The 11788-nt window shown below is 44.6% G+C and overlaps 1 protein-coding gene across 2 annotated transcripts; it reads right to left on the bottom strand.

Moving 5' to 3' along the window:
* Window positions 1-108: 108 nt before the first annotated feature.
* ZDHHC23 (zDHHC palmitoyltransferase 23) lies at window positions 109-11291 on the bottom strand. Of its 2 annotated transcripts, none has more exons than XM_083500421.1 (4): window positions 10288-11291; window positions 7882-8586; window positions 6627-6794; window positions 109-4471 (listed from the first exon to the last, which is right to left on the bottom strand). In XM_083500421.1, exons 1-4 carry the CDS (start codon window positions 10428-10430, stop codon window positions 4204-4206), a joined length of 1284 nt encoding a protein of 427 aa, XP_083356547.1. In that variant the 5' UTR covers window positions 10431-11291; the 3' UTR covers window positions 109-4203. The 2 variants fall into 2 exon arrangements, with proteins under 2 accessions (XP_083356547.1, XP_083356548.1); XM_083500422.1 differs by having other exon boundaries at window positions 7882-9140; window positions 10288-10413.
* Window positions 11292-11788: the final 497 nt, after the last annotated feature.

Genomic DNA, 11788 nt, shown 5'->3' with positions numbered 1-11788 from the left:
CCTGCCAGGGGGCCAGCTAGTGAAGGGCACGTAATAAATTTGATGGTATTTTGTTTTTCCAGAGATTAGTATTTTTTTATAACTCTGGGTACAATCACTCAACACTTATTTTTAAAATAAAATTTTATTTAACTGTGGTAACAACTGATCTCAAATGCAGGGCACATAATAAAAAATCTCACAATTTCCCAAATACCTGGGGTTGGAGGAAAATTAAGAGAAAAGCAATTCAGATATTCTCCACACTGCCATCAAACTGATAAAACATGAGCTGCAGCAAGGTTTTTAAATAGAATTCAAGTCCTATACAGTAGAGCTTGGCAGAGGAATAAAGGCTTCCAGGAAGAGAAATGTCACTTAAAATATGATAGAAAAACATTTGTAATTGCACCATCCTGCCCTGCAGAGGCTAAATACATTCAAGATCAAGATTAAAAGTCACATAACACATGATTAAGACACTGGACAGTAGGCAGTTATTACTTGCTCTAGAGAAAACGCTCTCGTAGCAAATTATTTTAAGACACTTGAAAGCAATCTACTTTGAAAGAAAAAAGCACCTTTAAAATCAAGGAGAGGCTGAAATATCATTGGCCTGTTGGGAAGAATCAATTTTTACTTAGCCATTTTAAAGAGATGAAGGAAATATCTAGATGTCTTGCTCCAGTCACTTGACACCTTTACAAAAAAAAAAAGTATTCTGAAAAGTATAAATGCATCAGGTTTATTCCTAACACGGCTCACAGCAGCATTTTCATATTGCATGGGTTTGACTTTGACACCACTGTGACAGCAACACAGGAAATCGAGTCCTTAAGAATTCACTGGTGTCTAATTGTGCAATACAGAAGAGCTTTTAAAAGGAATTCTGTTCACATGAGCCCCCTTAACCCTCCAGTGAGGCACAGAAAGGATGAGAAAGATTAAGCAGGTGAAAGGGAAGCTTGTGCACCATACTAGATATAGCCCAACCAAGTGTTATTACTGTATTGGCCCGAATATAAGCCGCACCCGAATAAGCTGCACCTTTAAAATTAATGGGGGAGGGAGAAGAAAAAAGGAAAAAAATACCTGAATATAAGCCGTTCCCTTCAAATTCCGCACTCACACCCATTCCGTTTTACCGTACGTCTGTTTCAGCAGCGATATCGTAAAAGCCAATTTTTGTAAGGTCGCGAATTTAAGCCGCACTTTAACTTCTCACGGTCAGAATTTGGGGGGAAAGTGAGGCTTATATTCAGGCCAATATAGTACATACCTTTTGCACCTCCTCCAGAGTAAATAGTGTGTCTTCAACCTTTCTGTATACTTATGAAAGAAGCTATTTCTGTCCGGAAGATTAGCTTGAAACTATAGCCACACGGGAAGAAAAATAACTCGGTTGCTTAGAGCATGGTGCTGATAACGCCAGGGTTGCACATTTGATCCCCATATGGGACAGCTGCATATTCCTGCACTGCAGGGGGGTTGGACTAGATTATACTCAGGGTCCCTTCCAACTCTATGACTCCCTGAAATCTTCAGTTTAAAATGGGTAGGCATTACCTCCCACTTATGTGCTGCAATGTGCATGAGTATTTAAGAAACCTCTAAAAATCTGCACGAGTCCATTTACTGCCAGATTCCATGGCAACATTTCCTTCATATAAATGTGCTTTATTTTTCCAGTACATCAATGAGGTAATCCTTTCAACTTCCCTGAAGAATGCTAGACGTATAATCAACTGTTGGCTTAGCAAGAAACTAGTCCTTGCAAAGCACACCTCCAGCCAGCATGGCCAGGGTCTCAAGGGTGATGAGGGATGTTGGCCAGCAACATCTTCAGGGTACCACATTGGCTACCCTTTGGCTAGTAAAGCTAGGCTCTTTACCTTTTGCTATCTGGGATACAGCCCATGTCTCAATCTTAGGTCTTAACAGCATAATACACCACCATCAGTGTGGATTACCATAATGATCCAGCCAGACTTTTATTCATTTCCCCACCCTTAATTTATTCCTGCTGCACACTTCCTACAGACCACCAGCAGGGAGAAAAACCTTTATATAGAGTGCATTTGAAGTCTCTTTCTGCAAATATTTTACTTCCTGGTGGGCGGGAACACACTGATGATCTGCTGCATTGCACTAATGCCCTAAAAACAGAAGGCAAAACACAACTCCTGTTTCACTTAAACGCTTGTGTGCTTGTTCTGTTGTCAAGTTGGCTTGTTCAAATAAACTGGTTAATATTAACCACTTTGTCAGCTTGAAGGGAAGAAGCTAGTTTTTAAGCAAAGCTTCTGAACTCCTTCCACCTGCAGGGGGCAGCAGAGTGCAAACCTGAAGCTCAACACCACTGGACGGAAGCCATGCTAAACTATGGTTTAGTACAAGGTCCAAACTCAGCCAGTGTCTCCAGCTATATAGCACACACTGTTTTTTCAGCCAAAGATGTAACTATTTCAAACTGTCTGAGGAGCATGTACATTTACTGACCAGAAGTGAACCAATGTGAAGAACTAAGAAACTAGAGAGTTCTAATTCCCACTTCACTCCAATTCCAAGTTGAATGCTACCATTATGCATGGAAACGTCATGTCTCACCTTGAGTCTGTATCACCTTGTTTGGAAGAACAGTTCTGTTGCCTTTTATCTCTTGGTACCATATAACATTATATGAGTGGAACTGCAATATCTTATTTCAGCAGCAAGCAAGCCTTCCTTAAGCTGGTACCCTCCAGATGCTTTAGACTGCAACACCCAGGTACAGAAAGCAGTAGATGTAAAAGCAGAATAAATCATTTTCTACATCCATGGCTACCAATTATCTCAGTTCAATGAGGCCACCTGCCCTACAGCCCCATTATTGCACAGTGATCCTTTCTAAATGGAACTTAAATCTTTCTAATCATCTGATTGAGCAAATGACTTTTTATGGAAACACTACTGAGACAAGGATCCTAAATAAACAATTAAAATAGTTGATCATACGTGATACAAAGCAGCGGTAGGTTCCCTCAATTCTCTTTCATTATTAAGTACTTTCTAATGCCAATTGTTTTTGTGCTTTTAATTTTTTTGGATCCAAGTGATTTAAGAGTTTATTTTCAGCAATTACAGCATGTTTAGGCAAACTAAGGCCCGGAGGCCTTAGTTTGCCTCTATATCCATTGTGTTTTTACAGGAGTAGAATGCATCCTTTTATTTAAAATGCATCTCTGGGTTATTTGTGGGGCCTGCCTGGTGTTCTTACATGAGGAGAATGTGTGCTTTTATTTAAAATGAATCTCTGGGTTATTCGTGGGGCATAGGAATTCGTCCCGGCCCCCCACAAAGTCTGAGGGACAGTGGACCGGCCTCCTGCTGAAAAAGTTTGCTGACCCCTGAATTACAGATTTCATTTTTAACCTTTCTGAATGGACATGGGGGATGGGGAGAGAATAGACATTAATTAAATACAAATACTTTATCTGGGGTGTTTTGAGAACACCATATACAAAACCATCCCTGCTATCCACCCGTCTCACAAATCACAGCTCCAAAGAAAACGTCTCACTCTCTAAGTGGTTCTTAGTAGAACCACTGAAGCAAAGAGTTGGGGTGTATATATGTGGAAAAGTAACATCATTTGTTGGTTTTGGGAGGTTGTTGCTATTTTGCTCTTTTTCTGCATGAGGGTGGAAGTGCAGAGCAGCCCCCTTTTTGATGCTACCCATGGCCATCATCACCACTGACAAGCACAAAATAAAAGCTCATGCCCAGATGAACTTCCTTGTGGTACATTAAGATTAGTCTGCACAAGCACATGAAGTTTCCCAAACCTCTAGAATTAAAATAATACACTACCTCTTCAGCACCGCAACCCAACAGCAGTGACCTCTTTGCCAGGTTAATGTCAGGAATGTTCCTGACAGTTAATGTGTATAATCCTTGTAAACAGCTATGTACACAGTCCATTGGCACAAGTGCATAGAGCTGTAGACTGAGATGCTAATCCAAAACTGGTAGCCGGCTGTGGCTAAGCAGGTGAGCACTTAAGAGGCTAACATACATAGGCACCCCCATGAACCAGGTCATTCGCGCCCAGCATTTGGAATATCGCGTGTTTCTGAGAAAATGTTGCTCTTAAAATATGGCTTAAGAGATGAGAACTACCTGTCCCCTTAATGACTTCAGGTGTGGATGATCAGTTAACTAAATGTGATTGATAGGAAGCTGCTTTCATACAATGTCTTCAGTGGAGCGCTGCAGATCGGATGAGTGCACGGTCAAGAACTGGATCCAATTGTGCAGAATGCCCCGATGGTATTGGCCTGTGTCAACCACCATGCCCCATAACAGCCTCCGCCCAGTGTTCTCCTTCAAAGCAATTCGAGCTTCCCTCTCCGTCACGTTGTAGCTGATGTTCAAGAGCTGGATGAGAAGGATGTAGCCCATGCCGGAAGTTACAATGGTACAGTACCACACACAGGTGAACGAAAGGGCAGAACTAGAAGGGGGTGGAAACAGAAAGCAAGGAACCTGTTTTAAATAGGGACACAACTGCATTGCTGTAGGGCTACAGAGAAAAGGGGAGACTGACATGCTATTTTGAGAGTAAATAGTAGTAACCTTTGGTGTCTTCCCATCTCAAATTCTGCATCACAGCAAATTGCAATCTCATTTCCCCACTTAAGTGCCTCATTTCATTGCAAAAATTATTTTTCAAACAGTCCATCATCTATGCCAGACATAGGCAAACTCAGCCCTCCAAATGTTTTGGGATTACATCATCCATCATCCCTGACCACTGGTCCTGTTAGCTAGGGATGATGGGGGTTGTAGTCCCAAAACATCTGGAGGGCCGAGTTTGCCTATGCCTGATCTATGCCTTACTACAAGGTAATAAGCATTGGGATTTGATTATTGCTAAGCTCAACAACCAGTTCTCTGCCCTATACTTCTGCTCTGCAAAAATGCCCATAGCAATGTGGTTGCACTCAGGTGGTTACAGATGGTCTCTTTACAGGTTACAGACTGATCTCCCACACCCTGGGCATGCTATCTGATGTTGAGGACCATAATGCCCATCAGCCCCTGCTAGCATAATCACTGATGGGAACTGTGTACCACAACATCTCTACCCCTTCTGCAAAGGCCACAGTTCTTCCTTTACACAACCACAATATTAAAGCTCCTTGCCCACAAAATCTATATAGCTATATTTTTACCATGGTAAAAGCACTACTAGTTGAGGGAAGAACCAAATTCACCATTTTAGATATGTGTGGGCAACAAACAGCCTGTGCTTAGGTGTTCTTCAGTTGCTTCCCCTTAATTTCAAATGGGAAGGCTTGTGAAAATTCTAAACTTGATTGCACTCAATGAAACAGCACAAGTTGTAGCCCGGTAATTCCAAACAGCAAGTAAATCCACAGGTGTAATTTGTACCAGAGAGCATTTAATTTCATCCAATTGTGTAAGTATGGAACTTGATCGAGGTGTGTGGAACTGGGCACAGGTAGTAAGTAAAAATTGAAAGTGCACTTACTCCCCATTCTTCCTAATCAGTTTGACCCTGTAAGTTTGCCTGCTCCACAAACAGTGTCATATTTTAGGTGCTGGGACAGGTGACCATGATTTAAGGTGTGGTTTAAACCCACAGGCCTGTATAGGGACTTTTTATGTTTTATTGCATTTTTAGTATTGTTTTGGAGTTGCTCAGAGTGGCTGGGGCAACCCAGACAGGTGGGAGGCATATAAATAATAAAATTATTATTATAAAGATTCCCTACAGATGTTAAAGACAGAATGGGATGCGAAGAAGATGATTGAAATACATTTCCCTCATACATTTATCACAAGTCATTGAGAGTCAGTATGGTATAATGGTTAGAATGTTGGCCTATGGCCTGGGAAACCAGGGTTTGAATCCCCTGAGTGACCTTTGGCCAGTCATTGTCTCTCCCTGGGAGAAAAAATTGGTATATAAATGCAATCAATCAATCAATCAATCAATCAATCAAGTGTCTAGAACAGAATGAACTTTCAGCGGAGCAAGGCTGGACTGAGAGGAAGCAATAGCTGCATACAAACAGACTGCAAGGCATGCAAGCCAATATGGAGGCACAGTCCATATCACTAGAGCTGGAACGAGAGACATACTGAGAAGGGAGGAAAGAAGATAACAACAATGGTTGTCAGAGACAGGAAAAAAATTATATGGTGCACCTGAAATGAGATAGCAGGCATTTCGAAATCATTAGGATTTGTACATGCAAAGAGGAGGAGGACAACACTACAATGTTCAGAATGCATCATCCCAGAAAGCAATTATGCTTTTTGTCGTTAAAAGTGTAACCTGACCATGCAAAAGAACAAAAATAAAACAACCCAAAAAGGAACACGGGACTTTATATTTGTTTCAACCACAAGAGTCTCATATGGTCACTTGGGCAAGTCGCACAAGCACAAAATAGTGCGCCTCAGAATGCCAATCTATGAAAGCAGCACAAAGCTTCCCAAGGTCAAAGTTTTGACATTAGCAAACATCCCAGCATGCACCTTGGGCCAAGATAGCAGAAGCCAGGCAGACCAAAGGACTGCCCCTCCGACAGAGGGTCATATCAGTAGTTTCTTATCCCATTGCAGAGTATTTTTCTCACCTGTAGTCTCCATAGACACCAGGACAGTAGAAGAGTGCCTTGATGGTAGCCTTCCCCCTACAGATGGTGTCCAGAGTCAGAGAAATCCCATACACTGATGTGAGCAGAAAAAGGGAGAGTGCAAGGATAAAGGCTTGGTGGTTCTGTTCCCCAACACAGCTGTTAATCCTCCAAGAGATAAAAGAAAAACTTTTTTTTACAAAAAAGTGTGCAAGATAAACAAGGTGCCAGATTCTGGTGTCCATTAAGTATTCTGATGTCCAGCTGAGGAGTAGTTAACTATGGTTTGCAGCACGAACACAATTTGCAGGTTTGGACAAAATGGCAATTGTTGGTTTGCCTCAATCCGCAAAAGGAGCCAGAGGTACATTGGGGGGCAGGGGGAGAACAACAGCTAGAGACTCATTGAAGGCTCATTTGCTAGGAACCAAACCATGACTGGGCATTATGTCTAAACCAGGCTAACAGAAAAGATTCATATAAACTAGGTTTTCAAACTAGCTTATGTAAATAGAGCCAATATACAACAATATGCACCACTTAAGAAGAAGAGAAGAGAGCTGGGCAGACTTTACTTGAGATTCCTGCATTGCAGGAAGTTGGACTAGATGATGATTGGGGGGGGGGGGCTTCCAACTCAACAAGTCTATAATTCTGTGACTTCCAGTGGTTCAATACCGTGCAGAGCTCTGTGACTACTATTCACTGCATTTTCTTCCACCTATCTCTAAATGGCCTGACCCACTCTTCCCCCATTCCCTTTGGCCCAGACATCTAGAGGAAAAAACATCCCAATATTTTGATTGCTCAAATACCGGGAGCAGTATAGATTGTTTTAAAAACTGGCCCAATGTGAAGTGTGCAAGTTTGCTCTTGACTACAGAATGATTCCCCCATTGTCATTACACAAAGTACACCCCCCTAAATGAAACCATTAATGTATCACAACATTTACAACTGTTGATGGATGGCATAACAGATCATGAAGTTCCCCTGGAGAGATTTGGCATTCCCTCAGCTTGCCTGGTTATAGAACAGAACAGAAAGGATACTGAATGCAGGAAAGAGCAAGTATTAGACAGGGAACGCAATTCATGCCACAAAACTCACTATGCAGCAAATCAATTAAACATACTGACAAGAGCCCAAACAAAGCAGAAAGGCCTTTTGGGGCAAGAGGAGATCCATGACTCATTGGTAACAAAGATATCAGAAAACAAATGTCAAAGCCAACTTGAAACTCCAAGGAACATACCAGACACAGTGATGATCCAGTCTCTTCACACACCTGCCACATATCCAGCAGTGCCCAGCTCGGGCTGGCCTAACCAAGTGACACTTGGTGCACCAGTCCTCCATGATCCCACCTGTCCCTGCTTCCAACACATTGGCATAGCCCTCAGGGGAACTGTTCATGTCAGGCACAGCTGCTCTGTAAAGCCCCTTGGAGCTCTCCAGGTCATTCCTGTTTGAGATGTTGTTATTGTTGACGTTGCCACCTTGGCAAAGTGCTTTGTCACTGCTCGTTTGGCAGGGAAGGTAGCCAGGGTCTCTCTTGGCTTGAGACAGGGCCACCAGCATGAGGATTAAGCCGCAGGTGAGAAGGATCACCTGGCTGGTGCTCACATGGCCCCGGGGTACCACCTCTTGGAGGAACACGTAGTACATGTAGCCTAAAGAGAAGAGCCCTAGACTCAAGAAGAAGAGAGTCTGGCCCTTCTTCCTGTGTGTGAGGTAGTAATACCACAGCACCAGTACAGGAAGTGATATCAGGATGACAAGAGCCAAGAGGAGGTGCAAAGCTGCTATGTGAAGGAAGACAGGCAACAGGATGATTGGCGGGAGGAGGCTGATATCGACCTTTACAGCCCCCCTAAGCCACGGGAGGCGAAAGCGGTCTGTGACGGTGTCTGCAATTCTCTCTAGAGTTCCCGGGGGCAAAGATCTGCAAGTCAGCCACCTGTTAGGGAAAAGCACAGAGGTCTGCTCATGTAAGACTGAAGAGACCAAGAAATACATTTGTGTTGGCTTCTGTCACTCTCTCAGATCTCACCAAGGTCCAGCTGTTTGGGGCTGCTTCGGACAATTGTCAGCTCCTTGTGGATGAGCACATGTTTATATTCCCCTTATACATGTGATTGTTTTATTATGCATACAGACAAGTGTAAAAAGGATGTGTGAAATGGCCCTAATCCTTCAGTTTCTACCCAGAAATTTGAATAGTATTATGTGGGGCCACATCTCATCATATCGTCTTAATGCTCATCTGAAAATGATGAGTGTATCACATTGTCAGTAAATCCAGTTCTGTGAACTAGCCCTCAACTTTCTCAAGTTCTGTTCTTGTCTGGTCTGTCAGTTTACCTGGCAAAGAATCTCTCTGTAGAATAGGAGTGGGAATCACCATGGCCCTTCAGACGTTGTGGGGATGAAAACTCCCATCAGCCCCAAGCAGCATGGCCTATCACCAAGGATGATGGGAGTTGTAGTCCAATGGCTGCAGCCTCCCCATCCCTGATATAGAATGACAAGGATTCACGAGCTCATGAGTTCACCCACCACTTTCAGTACACTGAATAGGGAAGATGGAAGACATTTACGGCTCAGAGAAGTGTGTTGGGTTTTGTTTAGTTAAAGCAAGATCATTGTGGGAGAAAATGGCTGGAACTCCTCCACATAACTTCCATAAGCTCCAGACAGAAGTGGTCAGGGAATAAAAGTCCAAGACCATCTAGAGAATCGCGGGTTCCCCCATGCCTGCCTAAGGCCACTTCAAATGTTCTCTTTCCAAGCAAGAAATCATATGTGTTTGTCTTGAAGGGAAGTTGCCCAAATTATGCAAGTACGGCTGGTCAACTTCCAACTGGGTAACCTTGACCAAGTATAACATAGGGAACACTTGAAAAGCTTTGCATATGTGTCCTTGAAGGGAAGCCACACCAGAAAAAAAATAACATTAAGAAGCAACCCTTACTCTCCAACATTATCATAGCAAGGGTTTGGTTTTTTTCCTTCCTACTTTTGGAAACTACTGCCCAGTGTAGACATTTGCCCATTTCAAAAACTTTTTCCAAATCCCCATGGTTACACCATTTTTTTCTAGAAGGACTTTAGGAATTGCATGTGATGCACTTAACAGGTAAGGTTTTCCATCTCTACGGAAAAGAAACAATTCTTCAGAATTTGTGCCTCATGGGGCTGTTAAAGGCATAGTAGCTCTGGTATTTTTTTTATTATTATTAATTTTGTAAGGTACCTCAAGCAACAAAGGTGGCCATCTGATCAGACAGAAATCCAGTGATTACCAGAATCACCACATGTGGAGCAGATGAAATACTCTTAATAGGGACAGAGCTCTGAAAGCACACCCTGAATACAAGCCTTTTTATGCCAGAACTTTGAAGACAGGAAGAGGGAGCAGCTAAAGGCCACCCCAATGGCCACAATGGAAAGATCTCACTCAAGCCACGAGCAGGGCAGCCACCAACAAGCTAACTTCTAGCACACTGGCAAAGCTAAGCAGGGTCCGGCGTGGTTTCAAATTGGACGAGGGAGAGGGCACGTGTTGGGAGATTTCTGCACTGCTAGATGACCCTCGGGAGTCCCTTTCAACTCTACAATTCTATGAGAAGTGCCAGCTGGGTGAAAGTTTCAGACGTACCTTTCACAGCCCTCGTCTAGGTCCTCGCACTCGCAGAAACACGCCGCCAGGTGGCTCCTCTGCCCCTTCCGATCCAGGTACTCGCAGCAGCAGAGGGTCTCCTCCGCCTCGGGGCTTCTAACTTTCTTGCTCCCACGTTTCATGGTGGCAGCAGCAGCAATGGCCCCTCCCGCCCTCGCAAAGACCGGAGGGCAGAGAAAAAAGAGGCGTGGGGAACCTCTCTCGCAGCATGCAAGAGCAGGGAACTCCAGGGGAAGTTCTCATTAAAGCCAGTTCTCCAAAGAGGACTTTTGCAAACGAGCTGCGGAGGCAGAGGGGCAAGGCGACAGCAAAAATCCTTTTGCAAACCCGAGGGAGAGGAGAACGAAAGGGGAGAGGCGCGCAGCGATTTCCCTCCTGATCCCGCCTGACACCTGTAACCAAGCGCCAGTAGGCAGTCCCTTCCCGCAACTTGCTTCGCCTCCACCCGGGTACCTAGGTCTCCTCCGCCCGTTTGCAACCGACGCGCATCCAGTGACTTCTCCTCGCGTTCTAACTTCCCAGCTATCAAGGTGCAAAAAAAAGAATTCTTGTTGGGCGGGGGGGGGGGGAGCAGCTCCCAAGCCCAACGTGCTCCACCTTGGCCAACGAGGATTGGTTGGAATCTCTGCAGGCTCCGCCTCCCTTTTCTCTCCCTGTGTATCCTGCCCCCGCCTTGCATCCAGGGCGCGCCCTGCCGTTCTCCCCTAAGCGACCTCCCCGCGCGACCTGAAGTTTTCCCAGCTTCCGGCTTCCTTGGCACGCCGGCCTCTTCCTATCCTCCCGTGACGTCACGGAGCCCTGCCCAATGCCCGCGGGGGGAGCGGAGAAAAAGCACTTGTGAGCGCGAGAAGTTCCGTCGCTGTAAGGAAGAAAAAAGCCGCGCCTTCGAAGTTTGGATGGGGCTTGGGGAAGCAGCTGAGGAAAGGCGGAGGAAAGGACGGGAAAGAAACTGCAACACAAAATTTGAGGCAGCATTCAGATCCTAAAAAACCGTGTACAGTGGTACCTCGGGTTACATACTCTTCAGGTTACATATGCTTCAGGTTCCAGACTCCGGTAACCCAGAAATAGTACCTCGGGTTAAGAACTTTGCTTCAGGATGAGAACAGAAATCGTGCTCCGGCGGCGCAGCGGCAGCAGGAGGCCCCATTAGCTAAAGTGGTGCTTCAGGTTAAGAACAGTTTCAGGTTAACTACGGACCTCCGGAACGAATTAAGTACTTAACCCGAAGTACCACTGTACTCGAAATGGCAGCGGCCAGCTCCAGGTTTTTCCCATCCCAGTTGCCAGCCCAGCCCTAATAAAGGTGACCTGACCACTCCATAGGAAGAACCCAAGGAAATAGCCATAAACTCATGAGGCTCTCTAGGTTTTCAAGCAGGAGTTTCTACCAGCCCTACCTGGAGATGCGGGAAACTAAACTTGGGACACAATGCATGCAAAGCAGTTCCTCCACCACTGAGTTGCTGCCTTTCAGTTG

The sequence above is a fragment of the Podarcis liolepis genome, assembly GCF_965112155.1.
Source record: "Podarcis liolepis genome assembly, chromosome: 4".
Taxonomy (NCBI): domain Eukaryota; kingdom Metazoa; phylum Chordata; class Lepidosauria; order Squamata; family Lacertidae; genus Podarcis; species Podarcis liolepis.
Note: the sequence above shows the minus strand (reverse complement) of the source record. Positions and strands in the feature narration are given on the sequence as shown.